Raw genomic sequence first — 23,972 nt, forward strand, 5'->3', positions numbered from 1 at the left:
GGTGTTATTTATTTATTCGGTATTGTAATGTTTAGTTGCATGTTTCCTGTTGTTGTACAAACACACACACACACACGTGACATACATTTAAAAGCTGTAATTACGCCGCTAGTTTGTTTTAATTACACCATATTATTGCATCCTCTTCTTATTTATCACAGTAATTACAGCAGGGATGCTACAGCACGCATGCGCAGTACAGATCCCCTCCGTTCAGCCTCCTGCCACTTGCATCCGCGCGCATATCACTTTTACGGCGAGGACCACGGTCAAGTAGAAATGAATAAGAAAACAGTTAACTTCCGAACTGTTCTTTCACAATAAGACATTTTCAATGTCGCACAATCGATTCTGTTTCTGGATGAATGGATGGATGACAGATAGTTTTATTTTATTATTTACTAATAATGTATCAGTAATATAACCAGTTATACCGTCGGTAGGATTCCGTTTAAAAATCAGTCCATGTTATTGTCCATTTTGCATCCTTGTACAGATATGCTGGAGGGATATAACAATGCTATAATCTGATTAATTCAAAATCAGATAATTGGAGGTTATATGCTATTTTTTTCTTTTCTTCCAGGTCTAAGAATATACTATTCCAATAACAGAAACCAGCTTAGTAAAGAGTCTCGTGTTCCTAGCTTTGCAGTCACTTTTATTGTGAAAGGCACAGCTTTTCGTGTCCGGGTATAGCTTGCGCAGCTTGACGCCGCCCTGGAGGAGGAGGAGGAGGACCGGCCAGCGGAGCCAGCAGAGCTCGGTGAGAATCCCAGCGGCCCCCGGAGACCGAGAGCCGGACCGGCCGCACCCCGACCCCCCTTTTCCCGGAGGAGGACCCGAGAGAGACCCACGCTGCGACGGCCAAGGCCTCGGTTCAGGTAACGGTCGGGCAGGTGCTTGTTGTGATGGAGAATCTGACGGTGAGGGGAGGTGAAGCGGGCCGGGTCAGTACCGGCACGTCCCGGTGCCTGTGCGGTGCTAAGCCCTGAACGGAGGATGGATTCATCCTTAGCGTGTCTTTTATTTGTCAATAATGCGCAGAATTAGCGCCTGTCTGAGCCGGAGGAGCCGCTGTTGCTGCAGCTGCTGAAAGCTCAGGCAGCAAAAGGTCTGATCCCAAACTCCAAAACCTTAAAATACCACAAATCATCGGTCCATAGCATAAAGACCACTAACCACAACATTATGACCACACACAGCAATGCATCTATCATCCATCCATCCAACCATTTATCCATCCATCCTGGTCAGGGCCAGTACAGTGGAGCTCCATCAACACACAGTGTGTCAGATCAGAGATATGTTTGTGATTGTATGTAGAATACTCTAAGGATCAGACAGTAGGAGAACATGTAAACACAGAAAGGCTGAGTGGGATCAGACTGGCTGTCTTCTGGCAGAAAGGCAGCATTGCAGATCCCTGCAGAATCAATGTGTGACCACTTACACTGACCACTGCAGACTGGGAAGTTTCCCCACGAGCTGCAGTTTTTTGGAGACGCTCTGACATCGAACCATCCCATCATTGTTCTTGTCATGACTTCAATCTGCACTCTGCCTATTTTTCTGCGTCTTCTTCCCGACACTTAAACTTTGAAGGCAACATGTTCAGTGAAAAATCAGTGTTTTTATACAGTAGCAGATAATCATATGTAGGGGGGGAAATGCTTTGGAAAGTGTGTATGTGCTATTAGGCAGGTTCTATCCTCTGTGGAGCCTGACTCCTCTGCAAAGGTAGTAATAAATTAATAATTTCAGCAGTATGTTGGTGTGCAGAGAGTCAGGAGGGGAAGGAATGCACATGAATAGTTGATGGTCTGGTTGAGGCGACATGCCACGCTTAATATTATTAAAAACATAGACTTTAAAAAGGTTGTAATAAGCTGTGACCTGCATTATAATCTGATGTATTTGTTATGGATCGGTAGAAATACAAATACGTACATGTCAAGGGATGCTGACTGTCTATGGATGATGCTACTAACATGGGTTGAAGTGGTTGAAAGAAGTTTAGTTGAAGCAATTTTTAAAAGGAAACCCATATGTTTTATTATTTGCTAAAACATGATGGGGATGATTCTCTTGACCAAGCCTTGCAGAGCTGGCATGAGGAGAGGATACTGCAGAGCAGAGAGGAGATCACGATGATGGGAGGATTGGAAGCTGGGATATCCCTCCTCCCTGATGCAGGCAGGGTGGGGTGGGTTGGGGTGTGGTGGGGTGGTGCGTCCTTCCCTCCATCCCTCTCTCTCTCTCTGTTGTACTGGTGCATTACTGCTCTCTGCTCTCTCCTGAGGAGAATCAGTCTGTCAGCAGAGGCAGATTCAATCAGTCACTCTCAGAGCACATGCACACCCTGCAGTACCAAACCACTACTGATCTATCGTGTAGACCTAATCTATGTGATATGTGAGGAACTGTTTTATAATTATGTCTAAACTTGTTGAGATTATTGTCTGTACAATTATTATATAGCGAAACAGTCCTCATAGTACAGTTTATCGCTCTCATTTATTCAATTATTTTGTTTTGTACTAGAGCTGTTCGAACTTAGCTTGTTGCTGATATCCCATGTGCCGATATTGTCCATCACCAAATTTCAGATTTCCGATATTAGCTTTACAGGTATATACAGTATATACTGAATAGACCTTCTGCCTGCCAACCTGATTTTAGGTCACATTATATTAGGGGTGGGGAAAAAAATTGATTCACATAAGAATTGCGATTCTAATCATACACAATTCTGAATGAATTCATGAACTTCCAAAATCGATTAAAAAAATAAATATATATATATATAAGTTATTTCTTGTACAGTAAGTTAGTTTTTATTTGGTTAGCATGAATAAATGTTGCCTTTTGTCTTAAGTTTGCCTTTGTGTGATTACATCATTGGAATCAGTTTATTTAAATATATCTTAGACAAACTGTATTGTTTTGATGCCATGATTTGCCTTAAAACACTATGCATCGTATCAATTTTTGAATCGAGAATCGGTTAAAACGAGAAACGATTTTGAATCTAATCGTGACCCGAGGAATCGGAATCGAATCGTTTTGTGAGACACCCAAAGATTCACATCCCTTCATTATATACTGTATCTCTCCATATAAATAACATATTAAGTCTACTTTTAATGTGATAAACCTCATCTGATCTGTGCAAAATAAGAACACTCACTCAACTTCAGTATTGAAAAAGTATCTCATTCATTTTCTAATATGTTGTCTCCAACAACAGCACATTTAGTTTTGTCATCATCGGTGGAAAAACTGCTACCAATGTCGAAAGATGTCACATTTTATGCGAAATATTGAACGATAATCATCCACTTGCACCACTTAATATTAACTGGCAGCCCCCATGCTCACTGGTTCCCAGATTCCTCAGTGTCTCCAGACGCGCTCCTATGAAATCATGAGTGGTAACTTTTACAGACATAATCTGAGAACAGTATTCAATGGTGATGGCAAGTCAAGTTATTTATAAAGCGATAGCTTATTAATGGTTAAATTTTAATGAAAGAAACAACCCTAGAGATGGGAAGGATAAAAAAAGCTAAGAAGCTGTCAACAATCGGGACAATTTCCTGTAATTGGATCTCATGCTGCAAACAAAGTGGAAACAGACAATGTTTCAACTTTAGTGTCCAGAAGTTAAAGATGATCCAGCTAAGATCCCATTCAGGAATTGTTTGATATTATTATTAATGTCCTTCAATTAAATGTTTTGAAACAACTCAAAACCTCAACACACTTTAAAAAAACGACAACGCTTATATTTGTTTTTAGGTGTAAACTGTCACTTTAAAACAATTTGCAACAACTTTAAATTTACAAGAATGTTTTTTGTTACCGCAAACTGGTATTAATAGGTTTAAATTATTCCCCAAATCCAGTCCTGAAGCTCTAAGGAGGCCCAAAAGCAGATATTTTTCAGATGTAGCTAGAAACCAACCTGTGAGCGGCATGAATGCGATAAAATGTTTAATACAGCATCAACTGACAGCTCCTCATAAAAATCCCCTCTGAGTTTGGATTTCCCAGCAGTAGATGTTATGCTGAAACTGCAGAGCTCAGCAGCACGCCACGGTCAGCTGTCCGCAGGTAGAGCTGTTGGCGTTCCTCAGGGGCCAGATGACAGTGTGGTTTTCCCATCGTCGGCACGGGCCAGGACACCAGGCCATCTGTCAGATTCAGCTTCCAACTGCGACCTCCGCCTCTCCTCAGGAGTTCCCTTAGTACTTACTCAGGAATCAGCGAGCTTGTTAAACCCTCTGACTTTAACTTGGTGGCTCGTGTTCTTTAATTAAAGCCAAAGTCAAGAGCTGAAAGGCCAACGGGGAAACACTGATAAAGACTGTTGAGATACAATCAAACTACGGCAGTTACTTAGTATTATGAGTTGGATGAAAGGTCTCCTAAAATGATGCTTATACTTACACATTTGAAGTACTTTTTGGAACATTTTTATCCATTGATATACAATCCATTGGTGGGCAGCCATTTTTGGCCAGATGTGACGTGAAGCCGTTGATTCTGGTGCAGTGTTTCGTTTACGCTAGGTCCCATCTTATTTCTTTGATTCTCCTCTTTTATTTTGTTTTTTGTAGTGATTTTCTCCACATTTTCTTCAGTATTGTTTTATTTATTACCACAATGGACACAAGGGTGCGTTTTAGGGATAGACCGATATGGATGTTTTAAAGCTGATGCCGATACCGATTTTTTTTTACCAATACGGACTGTTGATTATCTTGAGCCTATATTTGGAGTTAATACTACTTTTGATCTCTCAATTTACATCATAAAAATTACACAATTATGATAACAAAAGGTACGAGTCTCAATTTTTTTTTAAAAATGGAACATTTATTGAAATTAACAAAGGTGAGGTAGAATGACAACAAGTAAAAAAATATTTAACAAATATAAAAAGCAGGTGATGTAGAACAAGAACAAGTAAAAACAGAGATTGCACTGCACAACACCACTGAGTACCGGGGGACGACACTGGGGGGGACACGAAAACAATTTAGAGAGGGATAATCCACTGTATAATCCTGGCTGCTCTACGAGGACTTTTTGAGAAAATCGCCAAACTGAACTTTTTAATAGAGCTTGCAAATAAAAGTTACTACAGGTTAAGGGTGCAACGATAACAGAATTAGTCACCAACAAATGTAATAATCGACAGTTGTCAGTTACGTCATCACCATCTTTTTCACGCTGTGGATGGAGCTGAACATTGTTTTTCATGAGGAGTGGCTCATCTGACCTTCTATATATCTGTGCTCAGAGCTGTATGCATGTTATGTCCTCAATTTAGCCAAGAATGGCCCTAAAAACCTTGTTCCACGAGCCAAAATTGCTTCCAAGTCTTTTGTCAACAACTTATTCTCTGGAGCGGCGTTCACGGGAGCTCCGCGGTGCCGCAGCCCCCCATTCCTCACACACACAGCCTAAAGCCGCCGTGTAGCATCACACCTCTACCAGACCAGACAAAGTGAACCAGTCTAAGTTCCTCTGTCAGATCCACCCAAAGTTCCACAAACACGTTGGCAGAGATGAACCTGCAGCAACGATTATCAACTGGAAACTAGACTGAAGCTAACTAAGCTAAGCTAACCCACCGAAACACAGACTGGGCTAAGAGCTAAAGCTAATGACTTCATACAAAAGTTTATATTAAAGAGTAAAAAAGACTATTTGAGTTATTTTTGCTTTTTAAGTGATTTTTCTTTTTTTAGAAAATAATTTCATTATAAATTAGAAAATAAATGAATTGCATTCAGTAACGCTAATAGAGTGACCCACATCTACAAATATATTCCATACAATATCAGCCCTTGACCTCTTTGAGTCAGCAGCTATTGTAGCTTTATTTTACATGTGTAAATATTATTACTGAATCAGATTCTAGTGATAATGTATTGAATTGAATTTGTGTTTGTAAGGAACCTGTTTACACTTCAAGTTGGGAATAGTTTATTGTTTATATTTATCGTAATTGTTATCGTTACGGTGATAAATACCAGAAATGATTGGGATACATTTGTACAAGTTTACAGTATATTGCCCATCCCTAGTCTGGGAGCATTACACTCTTGACACAATAAAAAAGCTTACCCGCCCCAAGTCAAAGATATAAGATTCTAGCAACATGGAGCAAATAATTGTACGATTTATCATCCGATTAGTCGATTAATCATTTCAATAATTCATGACTCGTCGACTATGAAATAGTCGTTAGTTGCAGCCCTACTACAGGTTGCCTTTAACTAATGGTAAACATGGAAGTTGACAAAATGAGCAGACAGACAACCATCCAACGCCATACAGCTGCCCAACCACATCGAATGAATGCAACACAAACAAGAAACTTAAATTCAAAAGATAAATACATTTAATTAAATTAAAAGGAGAAATTGAATGAGCAAGAAAAAGATGACTAACTTGTCATCCGACCAATCAACCAAACAACCACACAACCAACAGACAGACCAAACCAACCAACCTACAGACTAACCATAAGACTGCTCAACCAACTGACCAACTATCGGTTGACCAACTGGGGCACTGACCGTCCAACCAACCAACATATTTACATGATCGTGTTACCACCCAAGGGAGTGCTAAACCTTATTGGACTTCTTCTAACTTGGGATTATTACATTTACGATGATGTACTTGTTTACTTGATTTCATTTGAAAGATTTTTCAACATCCACATCAAATGGATTCATTGATACTTTGTATGAACGACGTCCTCCTGTGCAGATGTTGTTTTAACTGAGTGAAGGTACTATCACAGGGTCAGGCCGAGGTTAGACTCGACGACGTGTGAAATGTGTGTCAGCACAAATCCAGATAGAATATTTCAAGGCTTCATGGAAAGCAGGTGCACCAGTTCTGTTCTTTCTGGGAGCTGCTTCCTCCTCACACATTCCTGCTCTCGACACAAACATCACAGGAACATTCTTGTGAAGGATTTTGGGCAAGTTGTCAAGCATAGCAAGACATGTTTGGAATGTTTGATCTACCCTGGCATGTGTCGCAGGTGTTTTTCTCTTTTCTCACATCATTATGTGCAAAAACTGTAAGCCTGTCAAATTACCTTCTTTTGTTCTGAATAATTCCAGGGCAGCCAGGATTTGAAATATATAAATCAGTAAGCATTGGTGACAAATACAGCCCAAACTACTCACATACTGTGAGTTAATCATAAACAATCACAATCTGGCTCAAATGCATTAAAGTAATAAGACATAGTGTCGTACATTGATTTTAAAAATAATAATAATAGTAATAGTAATAGTTTTCTTTTGCACAATTACAACATAATGGTGTCATTAAAATGGCAAAGAAAAAAAGCTGTTTTTTCTTTTTAAAATGTACCGCATTCAGGTGTCGTAAAATATTACATAAAATCATTTATAATCTCACGCTGGTATAGAAGTAGAGGAGACTGCAGACAGAGGTAGTGTGTAACCAAAAGTATATTCAAAGATAAAACGTAATTAAAAACACAGTCTAACAAAATGAAAAATAAATTTGAATTTTTACCTTTAAAACTCCAAAAGATGCAAATGAAGTCAATTTTTTCATATAAAAAAAAAAATACAATCCACCAGCAAACTCTCTGTTTTAACACACTCCTTAAGTAGTGACGGCAATCAGAGAAATGGGCTTCACCTGCGAGGGGACAGAGGCACAGAGAGGAGCTCTATCATCCTAACAAAACATACAAACATAAACATACATAGAAACATAAACAGAGAATTCACAACATAAACCTAAAGCTAAAATAAAACAGAAAAAATACAGCTCCACGAGGAGTAAGATTCACAACCATAGCAACAGAACACTCAAAGCTAACAATCTGCACTAAAACGCAAAATGAACTCTTTATCCCCAGATCATGACAGAATAATGTAACAGCACTACATTTTACAACAAACCCTAATTTATTTTACAAAGATTCAATTTATTAAACATTATGAGTAAAAGCTCGGACATAATCCTGCTAATAGACAATGAGAGGCCAGTGAAAATATTACCTCCTCGGCGGAGGTAACAAATTCACATATCTTACTTAATTGTGAATTATTATCTGTGTCGTCCTTGTTAACTACACTGATCATTTATTCTCAATATCAGTTATTGCACAAGGTTTTTCCACAACAGCTCAGTTTAGACAATGTGTTTAGTTTATCCCAAGTCTGTGTGTGGGAGTTTGTTCCTTCTGTTTAATCCCACCTGTACTTACTGTCAATGTGTGTGTGGTGAGTTGGCATTTTCTCCTGCTTCCTGTTTGCACACAGGTGTTACTCGTCTCTTAATATCTTTCCCTCGCTATTTGAATGAGTGTTTAGAACAAGAGTGACTGCTGGATCATTGGCTGTGTTCGAAATGGCATACAAATTCTGTACTATGCAGTATGCACTACAAACTCAATAAGTGTATAATGTCTAGGGGTGTCCCGATCCGATATTGATATTGGATATCGGTCCGATATCAGCCATAAAAACAAATATCCGATTTTATCGGACTGCATCTAAAATCTCCGATATAATATATATTGTTTCTTTGGATTTATTTTTTTAACATCTTATATTTTATTTTTGAATTTCTTTTATTCAATCATAGAATATTGTTATTCTAAAAAGTGAATTATATGTAATCCAATATTTTATGATCAGTTGATCTGTTTTTTAATAATCAAGTCTTTCCTAACATTCCACAAAATAAGTCATAAAAGTGTGTGATTCATGCTGATTTTGTATTGGATCGATATCGGCCAATACTCAAGGCTGCAATATCGGTATTGTATTGGAAGTGAAAAAGTTGAATCGCGACATCCCTAATACTGTCTACTTAATTAATTTATTAATTATAGGGACAGTGCATATTAATATATTACATGTCTGTAAATATGCCAGAATTAGCCTAAGGGCTATTTTTCATCTGTAGTCCCTGGAGCAGTGTTGGGGTTCGGTGCCTTGCTCAAGGGCACCTCAGCAGTGCTCAACAAGTGCCCTGGCACTTGGCATTCTGAAATCATTTTAAGTGAGAAAGCGATTTTGTCCATGAAACTCGCGAAAACAAATTTCATGTCAACATTTCGGAGATCTTCGGAGACCCACCATTGGGCTACTGACAAAACGTCCGGTTGACTTCAAAGCCCTATCTACAAAAGCTTCAAACTAATGGAACACAAAAAGAGAGGCTTTTGTTTTGAAAAAGGGATGTTTGACTTTAAGCTTGAAGCCGGTCCCAGGATGATTTTACATTCTGCTCACAATGGATCATGGTGCGGTTGAGTATGACTAGTGTGCCCACCATGCATACTTCAAAAATGTCCCGATATAGTATACATCCGGGTATTTCTTGCTTCCTCAATCTTTCCATACTATCTAATGTGAATGCACCACATATTCATTTTGATGTCAGAATTAGTATGAGTAGTATGTTACTATGCAATTTTCGAACACAGCTAATGTCTGGTCTTCATTTAGTCATAAATTGACTCTTATTTGATTCCACTCCTGCTTCCTCTTCTCTCTGTAAATGGGTCTTTCTTGGCTTGAGGACAACATGTCTTCTTCTCTCTTTGTAACACACGGTGCCCTTGAAGTAGTGCTCTGTGTCTAAAAGGTAGGTGATCCCTGCGCTGAACAATGCAAATTTCTGACCTTAAAAAGTCCCAGCATGAATAAACGAACACATCTGAGGGACACAGAAAGCTTCTGTGTTGGTGCTGATCAAAGTTTTAAAGTCATACTGGATCTGTCCTGCTTTGGTTATGCTTCAGTGTAATGAGGACGGCTTTCAATGATAGGTGGAGTGTTTTTTTTATTGTCTATCCAGCATTGATTATCCCTCGGATAGCTTCATTCTCTTTGTGCCCTGACTCACCGCTCCCTCTGTGTGCCCTCAGCTCATCAGCTTGTTGGTTGCACCTTCAGTGTAAAGCAGGGATAATTAGGCCCCGGAGGATATCGGCCAATTGGCAGATCAATCAATTTGACCCAGTGAATCCAGGCGTTGACGCTGGCTGCAGCGCACATCGACTTTCTGTTTCCACTGAGAGCTCATACCGTTGCCTCTTTGTGCTGTCAGTCAGCCGTGTGTGTGTGTGTGTGTGTGTGTGTGCGCGGTGCAACATTTTGAAGAGAAACCTGTCATTTGTGTCAAACAGGGATGACTTTTTGCCACGTCTTCTGACAGCTGTCCCTCTCTTTGTCATGTGACTCATGTCCCTTAGGGCTGCAGTATGTTCACCTCAGTGAAGGCATTCGAGGGGCAGCAGTACTCCACCCTAAAGAGGCAAAGCCTGCAAAGTGGCCTGCTCTTTGAGGACCCCCGATTCCCCGCCATCGACGACTCGCTCTTCATCCAGGGCAACAGGATCGGACGAGTCATCTGGAAGAGGCCTCGGGTAGGACGGCCCGTGCACTTACATCAGCTCAGTACACTAATAAACTGCAGCTTTATTCCACATATTTGTAATAGAATGAAATATAACTAAAAAATAAATCAAATCAAATAAGCTCATACTTTAATAGGATTTATATATTGCAAATATGTTAATTTTTTCCTTACATGATGAAAACATGATATGCAAATACTGATTGGCTCCAAAATGGCGATGTCCACATATTAGGGGATATTACATGTGTTTGAAGGCTAAAAGTTGATAGAAATGCCTCCCAAGACATTTCTGACACAAATCAGCAACAAAGTTTCATTATTCAGCTTTAAACTTATCATCTAAAGCAGGGGTTCTCTCAACTGCTCTCACCCTGGGACCCACATTTTGCCACAGTCATTAAATCGTGACCCATTTTTATTATTATTCAACAACCAAATTTAGTTTTTCAAAAATACAGTAGCTGTTGAAAACACACATTTGTAATTTTTAAAAAACATTTTATTTTTTTATTTATTTATTTATTCAGTTTATTTCCGACATGGTTACATTCACTTTTTTTTTTTTACATTTTTTTTTTTTTTTTTTTTGTACATGGCGAAAAAGGAGACGAGAGAAGCAGTTTGCTTATCTGGGTCCCGTCCCCTGTTTTACCATCGCAAATTTACATGGGTTTACATGTCTCTCTGGTCAAACATTCTTGAGTTGTTCTGAACAGTCCTTTTTTGTGTATTCTCATCTGTAGTCAGTGTTGTCTTTTTTTTTTTTTATTCCTCCTCCTCTCTATCGTTGTTCGTGTTGGCCTTGTTCCCTGCCAGACGTTGTTAGCATTCCTCCAGTGCAAGAATAGTTCCTCTTTCGAAGGTGTTTGGAAGTTTTTTTCCCTTTTCATCCATAGTGTCACCACTCGGGAATGTCTCTTTTGGACACACAAGTTTGCAGCTTGTTTTGTCTCTACATCAAGGTTAATCCAGCTGTTGTTAGTTCTATTGGCAGTGTTGTATTTTCCACTGTTAGATTTAACTTTTATAAACACATTATTATATCTTAGTTCATAAGCAAGGTAGTAATTTCATTGTACAGGAAAACGTGTTTCTAACTGCACATATGACAATAAACACTTTGAATTTAAATTTAATGTAATCCTTACTCACCCCACCACCTAGCGATTGAAATGAATAAATGACAGACCTTTTTTACTCTTGGTTTCCACATTTAATTCAGTCTCCGTAAAATAATCACAGTCTGAGTTTTGTTTCCAGTGTTTATATAGATCTGGGTCCATATCCATGATTACCATCAGTAATGTTGTTGTTTAGGTGGATCCTTCGTATTTTCCCAAGTCTTCCATCGTTTTGATGAGGATTGGTTTTCCGTTCGCTTCTCCCAGTGGTGTGATGTAAATTCTGCAGTTCCTTGTCCACGTCTTTAAAATTTTTCCTCCTTTTTTTATTTGGCGTGCCTTCCATGCGACGCTTGCATTTTTTTTTGTCAGGTTTTCATTAATAAAAACCTTCGTTTCCTTCAGCTTTCTTCCTTGCTTCAGTAGTTCTCCTTTGAATTTCATATTCGTGAAGGTTATTTTTACAGCTCTGTTATCATTTTTCTTTGGCAGGAGATGGCAGGAGTTGATGTTGTCAGGGTTCAGGACAATGTCCTTCGACTCCAGGTAGTCAATGACCTGTTGTTCAATCGATTTTGTTTCTTCGTCACTCGCGTAACTCCTGGGTTTTATCTTTAGGCCTGTGATGATGACATCTTTCTCTCTTTCCTTTTGTTCCAGCTGTTTAACCCTGGCGTTCAACAATTTTATCTCTTCAGCATTTCTTTCATTCTTTTCTTTCAGTACCTTTGCTTCGCTTTGTAGGTTTTCCAGTGAGTTTTCCAGCGTCTTTTCCAACGACTTTATCTCGGCAGATAGGTTTCGTAGACCCTCGCGTATCATCTCCTTGACCTCTTCCAAACCCGAATTGGGTTCTGAAGGGCCTCCTTGCGGTTTTTTCACCATTTTCCTTCAGTCTTGGGCCCAATTTTTCAGGCTGTTCAGCTGTAGCCAGCTGTAGCCAAGGTCGTGTTATCGGAGCGAATGAAAACACGTCTGCTCTCTCCAAAGACCAGAGATTTATAGATTCATAAATCTATATATTTTACTGTGCAAGCAACATGCATTTCACAGCATGCCTGTCAAAAGAAATGTTTCTTTCAAAATTAAAGACAAGTCCAACATGAGAGACGTCAAGTATTTATTTATTTTTGACTAGCTGTTCGCGACCCACCCAGTACAGGTCCATTACCCACTTTTGGGTCCTGACCCACAAGTTGAGAAACGCTGCTCGTTAAAGTGATTCTAGCTTATAGCTAACTACATGCTGGAGTCTGATACGACAGCAGGTGTGTACGGAGTGACCGAACAGTTCATATAATCAATCAAATTTTAGAAAATCCACAAACTTGCATTATAACTGCAGTATTTAACAATTCCCCTGTTTTGTAGTCTTTTCGCTCATCTTTTTATCTTATTATTTTTTCATTCACCTTTGATACCTGCTCATCCTGATCAAAGCGGTAGATTGCTAGATCCAATCACATCTGAATTAGCCCACATGGTACGAAACACTGTGGACAGGTCACCAGGAAATGACAGAAGTAATGAGAGACAATGTAGGTATGTTTAGGGAGACTGAGGCTGTGGTCGAAATCACATACGAGCGTATTACACACTAAACACTCAGGGGCAGGGGCAGATTCACTAAAGGTTTAGGGGTATTAAAATGTGTGCAAACGTCACTCCACGCATACAAACCCCAGGGAATCAGGAGTGCGAGGCTGCTGAATGTCGCAATGCGCCCTCAATCCATTTAGCACGTTTCCTTCTAATGAATATGTATAGTAGGCAGAGCTCACAAGGGGAGCAAAAAAATGGGAAGAGGACAAGCAAATAAATTAATGCAGTGGGTGCAATGCAATTCATCAAATCTGGAACTGTTTGCAGTGATTGTTTTAGCACCGGAAAATAGTACGACTGAGAAGCAGGTGCAAACACACGTGCAGAGATCTGCTATCATTAGGTTTTAAAGTTTGTTTTTTGTTTTGTTTTAAAAAAAAAAAATTTTTTATTTGTTTATTTAGTTTTCTACATTATTAAATGTTTGTGCAGCAAACAGAGAAGTCTATCTGTCTCCAATTTAACTTCCTCAAATGTCATTGTGTGCTTCTGTGCACTCACGTCTCCACATTGAACGAGCAAAACGCTCATTTAAATAGTCTCCACCACTTCTGCACGTGCGCTAATCATTGCTGCAATTTTAGTAAATTCCTCACAGCAGGTGAGGAAACTGCGTCACCAAAGGATTTAGGGACGCAACTGGTTTACTCATACATACTCATTTTGACTTCAGACTTCATGAGTAGTATGTTTGTATGTGATTTCAAACACAGCGTGGCTTGAGTGCCCGAGGGTTGTTTTATTATCGGGAGGTTGCAGGTTAAATTTCCAAGGCTATCATCCATGCATTGTAGGCTATACCTGACCTTATATCTCCCAATTTTAGATTAGTACCTTGTATAGCAGCTGTGTCCCATTAGGTATGATATTGTCAAAAGCTGTAGGTGGTCTTTAAAATGCAATATAAAACAAAAATTGTAATAAAATTCTTTGCAGCAGTATAATTTTTTTTAAATTTGTTTTGAAAAAAGAATAATTCTTGTAAATATTTTTTTATTTATTCATCTCCTGTTCAGAGTCGCTGGGGTCTGCTGGTGTTTATTTCAAGCACTCAGTATCTATTATTCGCAGTTGGATACTACAAAACTCTTCCATTGACTCTCCCCCTACTGTTAGAAGCAGAAATAGTTGACGTCCTCTACATTAAATCATCTCCTTTTAAAAATAAAGCACATAATCTTTTTCAATGCAAATACTCACTGAAACAGGTCTGGGTCCCGAGGCATCAGTTGAGAACCGTAGTTCTCTGAGGACAGAAGTGATGGTGTGTAGAGTGTGACCAATCATTTATAATTCACCACTAACATCAGTAGTAATGAGTCAGGGTCGCAGCCTGTGGTGAGTGTCTGTGTTCAGATGATTTCAAACACAGGACCTCAGCATGTCGTGTGCCCAGTCCCTCGTTGTCGTCCTTCCCTTGCACAGCAGGCTGTGGTTCTGGATTGTGTAACCCCCCTTCTGCCTGCGTGCTGCCACGGCGACATCCAGCGTACATCGCTATGGAAACTGGGTCACACAGATTACACGTTTTGGTTGGTGATGTCAGTCAGGCAGAGTTAAAACTGGAAGAAGTCAAGGAGGGGAGGGAGAAAGGCAGGAGGACTCGGAGCAATTTATGTCCGACTTTTAGGAGCCCCAAATAGGCAGATTTTAAGACAGCTATTTTCTGTCTGTCTTTTTACGAGGTAGAGGCAGAGTAGACGGATGGGGAACGACATCTTGTGAGTGTGTAGATAAGGAGCCAGAGACTCACTGCTTTCACAACCATCAGGTACACAGCCCCAGGTGCTTTCATGTCATCCAACGAAAAGACCAAACTAATCAAAGTAATAACAGTATTCCTTTCATTCATCTTTTGTTTCTGCTTTGTCTTGTTGTCTGCTGTTGCCTAGCTCAGCGTACGTTAGGAAGCAAAACAGAGAAATAATAGATTGAAGGATATTACAATATGACAAAATAAGTCCAGAATTTAATCAAAAATATATTTATAACTAGATACCTTATTGGGTCATTTAATGTAATTTCAACAAATGGCCCACGCACTTTGGTCTCAAAAATTCCTGAGATTTTTACCAATTGTTTCATGATTATTAAATAGACACATACTTTTTGAGATATGGCCAATTTAGTGGTGTTTATGTGTCGATTTTTGCTTGTCTTTATTTTTCTTCCATTTTCAGCTTTCAATATCTCAGGAACTATATCACATAGGAAACTGAAATTTGGTATAGTAATACAACTTCATCTACTTTCTCAGAATATACATAAATATATGCAATACATCCTATCTTGTGGACATGCCAGCTCCTCATATTTGGAAAAACGTTTGTTGGGGTTTCAGGCTCAAACATGTTTGGACCTTCAGTAAACAACTTTGCATTTGCCTCAGCTCCCTGTAATTTGATCAGCTTTGAGCTATGTACTGTACATGGACTGTACATATAATCTGACTATCACTAATGATTAGTCAGATTATATATGTATTGGTTCTTGGAGGAAATTTGAAAAAACATACTGATTTTTACTATTTTAATTGGCCCATAGCTGCATGTGGGAATTTTTTTTTTTTTGCGTATGTAAGAAATGTAAGAAAGAATCTGACATGGATAGACCTGATTCTCTTATTGGCTCTTTGATTAGTTTGTCTCAATTAAGTGGGCCAGTGGGCTCTTTACAATGATTTGAATGAAAAATGGTGTAGAAAAACAGCGTACGCAGGAATCATGCACATTTACTTTGAACATCCGCATACCAATAATAAATAACAGCCACCCATCAACTGCACGGTTACCTAAAAGCTGGTTTAGAAAGATGGAATAGGGCTTAAGTCACCTTGCTGATTTAGAGCAACTGCCACTGAAGAAAAAATTACCAATTGGTTCAAAAACATACAGGTTGGCTGTGATGTTGGTTTAGTGCGGCTGAGCTTTTCTTATTGCACGTGTGGATGCTTTGGTGTGCGTACGTGCGTGCAGATGGCTGACAGGTCTCCTTATAGCCCCCTGACAGATGGGGCTGGGGTTGGTTTATGAGGCTGGTCGACAGGTTGGCAGCAACGGGATAAATGATTAGGCCGCGCTCAGCCACAATGTTCACATTACCTCGGTGTCTTCAGGGCCAGGTACTGATCGATTCCCTATTACTCTTCTACCTGAGCCAATCGCAGGATCGCAGGCCACCGCAAAGAGACCACGCTACTCCTCACACTCCAACCAATCAATGCTGTTGCGGATGGAGAGGAGGAACGTGATTAGATAGCTTAACTCGGACAGTGTCCCACAGAGCAGCGTCCTATTGTTACTATACGCGTGGTTGGTCAGTGTAAGGTGAGCCTAGTCTGCTGCTGGTAGAGACTGCAGGCCTCCAGGGAACGCTGCAGTGGGCTCTGCGTCTGAATAAAAGTTTGCTTTTGCAGCATTGAGCTTTGCAGAGTCAGCGACGGCTGACCTTGGTTGTGTCCTGTGTGTGTGTGTGTGTGTGTGTGTGTACATATACAGGCCTTGTGTGAGCTCATCCCTTGTCTCATATTTAATTACAGCTACATTATGGACTCCAGCCTAGTCCTGTTCATTCAGGTTATTGCCACACAGATAAAAAAAAAAGCCCTAAACATATGCAGCAACATTATATTCTACCCTCTGGGAAACATGTATCATGACCTTTTGAAAAAAAAAACACACACACAACTCAACTGTGATTTACACAGTCAGCTTGTCATTTTTAAAAATGAAGACCAACTGGAAGCATTAGAAAAACTAGATTGCCATCAAGGCTCTGAAAATTTACTACGTCTGTGTCATCCTATGTGATAAATATACTATCCAGGCAGCTATTTATTTAACCTGTCATGGCATGAGCTAATACAGTGGGGCCAAAAAGTATTTATTTTGGTCAATAACAAAAGTTCATCTCAATACTTTGTAATGTACCCTTTGTAGGTCAAATGTCAAACTGTAAGTCTTCACACACTATTGCTGGTATTTTGCTCATTGCAGATCTCCTCCAGAGTAGTGATGTTTTGGGGCTGTCGCTGGGCAACATGGACATTCAACTCCCTCCAAAGATTTTCTATGGGGTTGAGATCTGGAGACTGGCTAGGCCACTCCAGGACCTTGAAATGCTTCTTACGAAGCCACTCCTTCATTGCCCGGTTGGTGTGTTTGGGATCATTGTTGTGCTTAAAGACCCAGCCACGTTTCATCTTCAATGCCCTTGCTGATGGAAGGAGGTTTTCAAAATCTCACGATACATGGCCCCATTCTTTCTTTTCTTTACACGGATCAGTCGTCCTGGTCCCTTTGCAGAGAAACAGCCCCAAAGCATGATGTTACCACCCTCATGCTTTACAGTAGGTATGGTGTTCTTTCTCCTCCAAACACGACGAGTTGAGTTTTTACCAAAAAGTTCTATTTTGGTTTCATCTGACCATCTGACATTAGCCCAACCCTCTTCTGGATCATCCTAATGCTCTCTAGCAAACTTCAGACGAGCCCGGGCATGTACTGGCTTAAGCAAAGGGACACGTTTGGCACTGCAGGATTTGTGTCCCTGGCGGTGTAGTGTGTTACTGATGGTAGCCTTTGTTTCTTTGGTCCCCGCTCTCTGCAGGTCATTCACTAGGTCCTACTTTTTTGCCCCACTGTATCTGTCCGACTATTCATCATATCATCTCATAGACAGCATGATCATGGTCAAGCTGCACTGGAGCTGATTCCAGTCAATTCCAGTTTACACAGGACAAGTTCAATGTAAAAACAGATACTTGCCTAATGAATGCCTTATAAATGCATGTTTTCAAGGTCTTGTTTGATGTATCTCTGTAGTATTTGATAAAAACAGCTTGTGTGAACTTCTACTGATATGTTTTTTCCATATACAAACCAATGGCCATCTGTCACACAATTTTAGCCTCCAATTTTATTTAATTTTTTTTTTAATTCTCCTTATATTTAGAAAGGCACATTTCCACCACAGACATTATTCACAATAATAGATATAGTTAAATTCAGATGCCTATGTCCATACTATTTTTTGTGTTTTTTACATATCGTATCTTATAGTTGAAAACAATGAGAAACATAAAATAACTGGGGAGCGCACCCATTCATACCAACAAATTATCTCATACAAAAACAAGGATGGTTTACCAAAAGCACAAGTTCATTAAAATGAAATCAGATTTGATTGGTTTCACATACTCAGTAGAATCTCCAATTATTTATTAAATTTAAATAATTTCGAAAAAACGTGTCATTCGTTTTATATTTATATGCTTGGGGTTTTGCGCAAGATTTTTCTTTTCTTTCCATTTTACTCTGAAGAATGTCCTGGATTATTCTAAATAAAAGCCAGTGGAGAAAACTTGCAACACTTTCCGTGAGGCTTCTGTAAATTGGACGTGTTGCTCCACAACACATGACGTAACAGAAATGGTTGTGTGGGACATGTGAAACAAAATAAGTAAAAGACGTTGTAGATATAGTTCAGTCTAAGCTCACTCAGTAATGCCGCTTTTACTTTTCCAACCCTAGTTGAGTGCTCCGTGTGTGTAAAGAGCTGTTAAGTGCTGCTGTGCTTTCTGTCTGTTGAGTAATGGCCGAAGTGCCCATCGACCCACTGGGCTCATAAAGCAAGGAGTCTTCACACGGAGAGTGAGCCAAGCTCGGCTGAACTGAGTTACACATTGACTTTATATTCTAATGAGTGTTAACCAATTAAATGAATTTGAGCTTTATTTATGTAGGCCTATGGCCCTTGCATGGCTTATAAATAAAAGAGATATATAACTGCTTAGAAAAATCTGACTTGGAGGTGGGTATTATCTGCCTCCAGTGTCTGTGGTTAGTGAGGGACATGAGTCAAGCTATCACAAGCTGGTTAGACTGGGAAGCATAGATCAGGAACAGTTCACTTTAAACAAAGCCTGGGTGATTTGAATTAAAAATGATATCTAGATTTTATTGTGAAACTTTTAACAGAAAATGACTCGAGGTCAAAGTCACAGACATGCACTTTTATCAACAACAGCTGCACAACATGTGACTTAACCTAGTCTGTGTCTCTCATAAAGGACAGCACATGTGAGTGAGTGAGTTGTGTTGCGTGGCTTGTTTCGGGGCAAGAACTGGACGAACTTCACAGTCTGTATTGAAGCAGCAGTTGCACACACTATTGGTATTGTACCTTGTTGGATATGTTGGGGGAGATTAGGGGTACTCCAGACTTTAGTAAGAACTAGTTTCAGCATTTTCTGCAGAACTGCTTGCTTGGTGAACTGGAAGATTCTTATGATCATAAAGATGACAGATTCAGTAGTTGCTCAACATCCAGTTAGACATCTGCACTTTTTTCTTCCATTTGCTGCTTTCCCAGTGTCTAAGATTTGTTTGAACTGAACGTTTGAAAGTGAAATTCACATTCAACCCTTTAGTAAGAAAGTACGTACGTAATTAAACCTTTTAAAAAAGCTTATAAATGCTGCGTTGAGGAGATGAAATTGTATTAAAACCAAAGAGAGCCATCACTGTTTGTGCATATAAATGTGTGCAATCTTTTATACCCACTAATGGGTTTTTATAGAAATCCACTGAAAAGAGCCTGAAACAAAAACACTAATGCTGTGGCTGAGGTGTTCAAAGCACCTCTTATATTTGTCATATACAGCGTGTCATTGTGTTTTTTCCACAACTTGTCTCTGGAACACATTTGAATCTCCTGCTCCATTATTTGTCATATATTGAATGTGCGCCGAGCATCTTTTGAAAAGGTGGAAATGATTCTCGCATGTCCCACCTCTTTTGTGACTCGTGCACGCTGCAGTGTTTCCATTGTTAGCAGACAAAGCAGTGAAGGGCAGCGTGTCTCTCTGCGTGACGGCTGCTCTTGGTTTGCAGCCTGTGCTAATCATCCCACGCATCATCTCAAGAACCACAGAACACCGGAGTGTGTGTGTGTGTGTGTGTGCGTGTGCGTGTGTGTGTGTGTGTGTGTGTGTGTGAGTGCATGTGCGTGTGTGCATGCGTGCGTGTGTGTGTCTAGAATTAAGGTGGTTGCATTAATTGATGGTCTTTTTCTGATTCCCAAACTGATTTCTATGACCAAACTCTGGACCTTTGTGTTACAGTTATTACAATCAACATGTCCATACATCTATTTCAGACATGTTCATCTGGTGGCCCGTGGCCCATGGCCCACATTGTCGTTAATCTAATTTTGTGCGTCCCCGGTAAAAAAAAGTGACTCTAAAAACACACAATACGACAAAATAAATGCATAAATGATCAAAACAAGAAGACATAATGATGGTAAAAAACCAAAGAAAAAATGGCAATAAAAATAAACAAAACAACAAAAATTGCCAAAATGTCTTCAAACACATACAAAAGTGCTCCTAAAAACATACGGAACAAAAATACACAGAACGACTACAAAATGCATGCATACATAACAGTTCAACAAAAAAGAGCTAAATGACCAAAAAACTACAAAAGAACTCCAAAAACCCACAAAACGGCAACAAAAATACACAAATGATCACAGAAACAAACAAAGGTACAGCAAAAACATATACAATGTTAACTAAGATACACAAAATGACTCTAACCTTACAATTTACAGTCATTATGTATGTATCACACCAACATCGTTAATCATTACTGAAACTCTCCATTTGTAATGGTTTATGAATGAACAACATAGAGGCCCAGGTCTACTGACAAACAGTAAGCAGAAACGTTTGTCTACAAAAAGTAACATTTGGCTTGTGTCTGTGTGCAGGAGCTGTGTGAGGACCCTCACCTGTTTGTAGATGGCATCAGTGCACACGATCTCCATCAAGGACAGCTTGGGAACTGCTGGTTCGTAGCAGCCTGCTCCAGTTTGGCATCCAGAGAGTCCCTTTGGCAAAAAGTAAGCATGTCTCTGTACTGCATGAGATTGTGTCCTCATGGGAAAGACTTACCTATCATTACAGTTTGTTTAGTAGGTCGGATGTTGATGTGTTTAACTCATTCTGGTTCAGGAGACTCCAGTTAATTACTAGAGAGCTAGATAGGAAAAATGCAACCATTTTTGTAAAAGAAATAAGCACAATTTTAGGTTGGGTTTTTCTTGCTTTTCCGACATTTGAGCAACTTCCCTCCTCTGGGACCTTTTTCTAAAACCTCGGGCACTTCCTGTGAGTCGACGTAGCTGCAGGCTGTGCAGGAAGTTGGTTTGATAACTGACATGCTGGAACATGGAGATTTTCTGTTTGCTCTCTCGGACTGATCGCTCCACAATAATCTGATTGCTTCCTCTCACTAATGCCCAGTGCTGCTGATTCAACATGCTCAGCCGGCTGAATGGCAGTCGTAAAGATAGCAAGCACCAGAGCCAAACGCAATGCAGGAACAAGAAAAAAGCTAAACTAGAGCCAAATAAATGATGGCCCCATAAATGAGGCTCGACTGGGAAAAAAATGCTGCACAATAGTTTTTTCAAGTAGCTGTTGCAGTTATTAGTTTTAAAATCTGTCATAGTCCATAAAAGGATTGTAAGTGATGAACTAAACACCAAAGTAGTCATTGCATGACCACAGCAGCTCTGTGGTCTGTAGGCTCCATCAGCCAGAATCAGCCTGAGTGCAGGAGTCTAATCACAGTCTCTGAGGACCGGCGTGGAGGCGCGGAGGCTGAGCTTCTGTCCTCTGAATGTTTTTATTAGCCTACGTTTATTTTCAAATGGATAACCAGCAGGGGAAGGATTAGTCTTGAAATGGAAGCAGCAAAGAAGCCAGTTTGCTGCTGATGAATGGATGCAAACACACACTAGGGATTAGGGGTGTGTATTGCCTGGCATCTGGCGATACGCTTTGTATCCCGATACATAGGTCACAATATGATATATCCCGATATTAAAGTATAGGGGGATTATTGTGATTTTTTTTTTTAAATATATAACTTAAGAAACAACTCATCTGTAAATGTGTACACCCTCATGAGAACATTATGTATGAAATATGTTTTATTGGCATATTTTACACATTGAATTTAACATGCCATGTGCCAACAACTTAAAAAAAAAAAAAAAAAAAAACAATCGGCCTGTGGCTTTTAAACCAACTTTGACTTTAGTGCAACATGACTTTAGTGCAACGTAACTGAGGTATATGCCTAGAATAACAAATAAATGCATAAAGTTAGTACTTTCTTTTTAAATTTTATTGAAAAAATACAAGCTGGTCAAACATGCCCAGGTTTCAGCGCACTTCTTTGTGCAGTTACAATGTGTCCTGCAGTGGAAAAGACTTTCCTGGTAAAAAAAATTGAAATTGATATGGATGCATTTTGAATCGATCAGAGAATCGCACAACGTAAAATCGCGTTATGTTGCCGAATCGATTTTGCCCAACACCCGTCCAAGAGATGCAAACTGGCACCAAACGTAGGGATTTTGGTGGAATGTTGTTAACCTACCTGTCATGGTCAGGTGAATTCAAAGTGTTTCACAGGCAGATTTGCGACGCCTGGACACAATGGGTAAGATCATCAAGATTGGGTTTGGTTCAGTCTCTAATTTTCTGTTTCAAGATTTTCTCAAAAACATTGTTGTTCACCCATTTCAATTTTGTTTCCCTGATTAGATGTCATTACTATCTATGTGCCGAACATGTTTATTAAAGTATATTGAGGTAACTATTGTTATTAATTCCATATTTCTCTGCTGCAGAAGTTTGCTGAAATCACATTATTACATAGCTCGAGATTTTGCACGAGATTTGACATCTTTTTTGCTGCACTTGCTAGACAGCAGGCCACCTGTTTTATGGGAAAAATATTGTGGAAATGCGTAATGTTGTCTCAAAACATGTCGGTGTGTGTTTAGTCCTTCTTCTATAGCAATTTCTATTACAGGAGGTGTAGTTTTCTTAGCAAGTTTTCTTAGCGAGATTTTGCAAATGGGATATTCGCAGCTCTTTGTCCATCGGTAAAACATTTTCAAAAAACAATAATAATAATAATAATAATAATAATAATAATAACAGTTTTGCCATTTTCTTTTCAGGATGTGAATTACGTAATTTCCATCCATTTTTGGCAGTTACATAAAATCAGAGGCCCTTTTTTGGCTCACCTGCCTGTAAGGCTACACAGAGGCTATTAAAAGTACCCGGTTATCACTGAAGCTAAGAAGCCTTTTTATTACTCTGATTGAATGAATAAATTTGCCAGTAAGATTTGTTGCTGGTGACGTTGTTACCAGGTGATCGACCTTACTTTTTGACGGTAGGAGCCGTAGTCGTTTCCTTTAATAACATTGAGGTGTGTTCACACACAGAAGCAAACGCTACTATAAAGCTAAAAAACAAACAAACTGAGTTTGTGTTTAATATCGTTATAAAAAGAATAGAGGCTTAAAGCTTGAATTCTTTCATGTTTTCTGTTGACAAACCTGACGAAAACAGCCGCTGCACCTGACGGGTCTGGTCCGTGTCAGCATGCCCCTGATGTCCAGCTTCAGCATTCTCTGTAGCAATGCTCCGGTGTAGGACATAGGTTTATATAGAGCTCAGTGATGATAACATCATTAGTCCTAATGCACTATTCCAGCTCAGCTCTCCAGGTAGGCTAGATAGCTGGTTTGTCTGTCTCACAGATTAAGCAATGGAAGTCTAAGTAGACAGGACCACTACAGTGAAACTTGGACTAACAGTAAATCACTTAATGCCAGTTTTCCTTTGCGCTTGTTGTCCCTTCCCACCATTGAGGTCACACACAGAAAATGGCGGGTATTGGGCTAAAAAAAATTGTGATGTTTAAAAGGATG

The 23,972-nt window shown here is 39.6% G+C and overlaps 1 protein-coding gene across 2 annotated transcripts in view; it reads left to right on the plus strand.

Moving 5' to 3' along the window:
* Positions 1–705: 705 nt before the first annotated feature.
* Positions 706–23,972, plus strand: part of capn5b (calpain 5b) — a 52,265-nt gene continuing 28,998 nt past the window's right edge. For both annotated transcript variants that reach the window (XM_028465840.1, XM_028465839.1), the window contains exons 1-3: positions 706–884; positions 10,277–10,450; positions 20,943–21,074. In XM_028465840.1, coding sequence (XP_028321641.1) covers positions 10,286–10,450; positions 20,943–21,074 — 297 coding nt within the window. In that variant the 5' untranslated portion in view covers positions 706–884; positions 10,277–10,285. The remainder of the gene's footprint in view (positions 885–10,276; positions 10,451–20,942; positions 21,075–23,972) is intronic.

This window comes from Gouania willdenowi, chromosome 14, assembly GCF_900634775.1.
Source record: "Gouania willdenowi chromosome 14, fGouWil2.1, whole genome shotgun sequence".
NCBI classification, from domain to species: Eukaryota; Metazoa; Chordata; class Actinopteri; order Blenniiformes; family Gobiesocidae; genus Gouania; species Gouania willdenowi.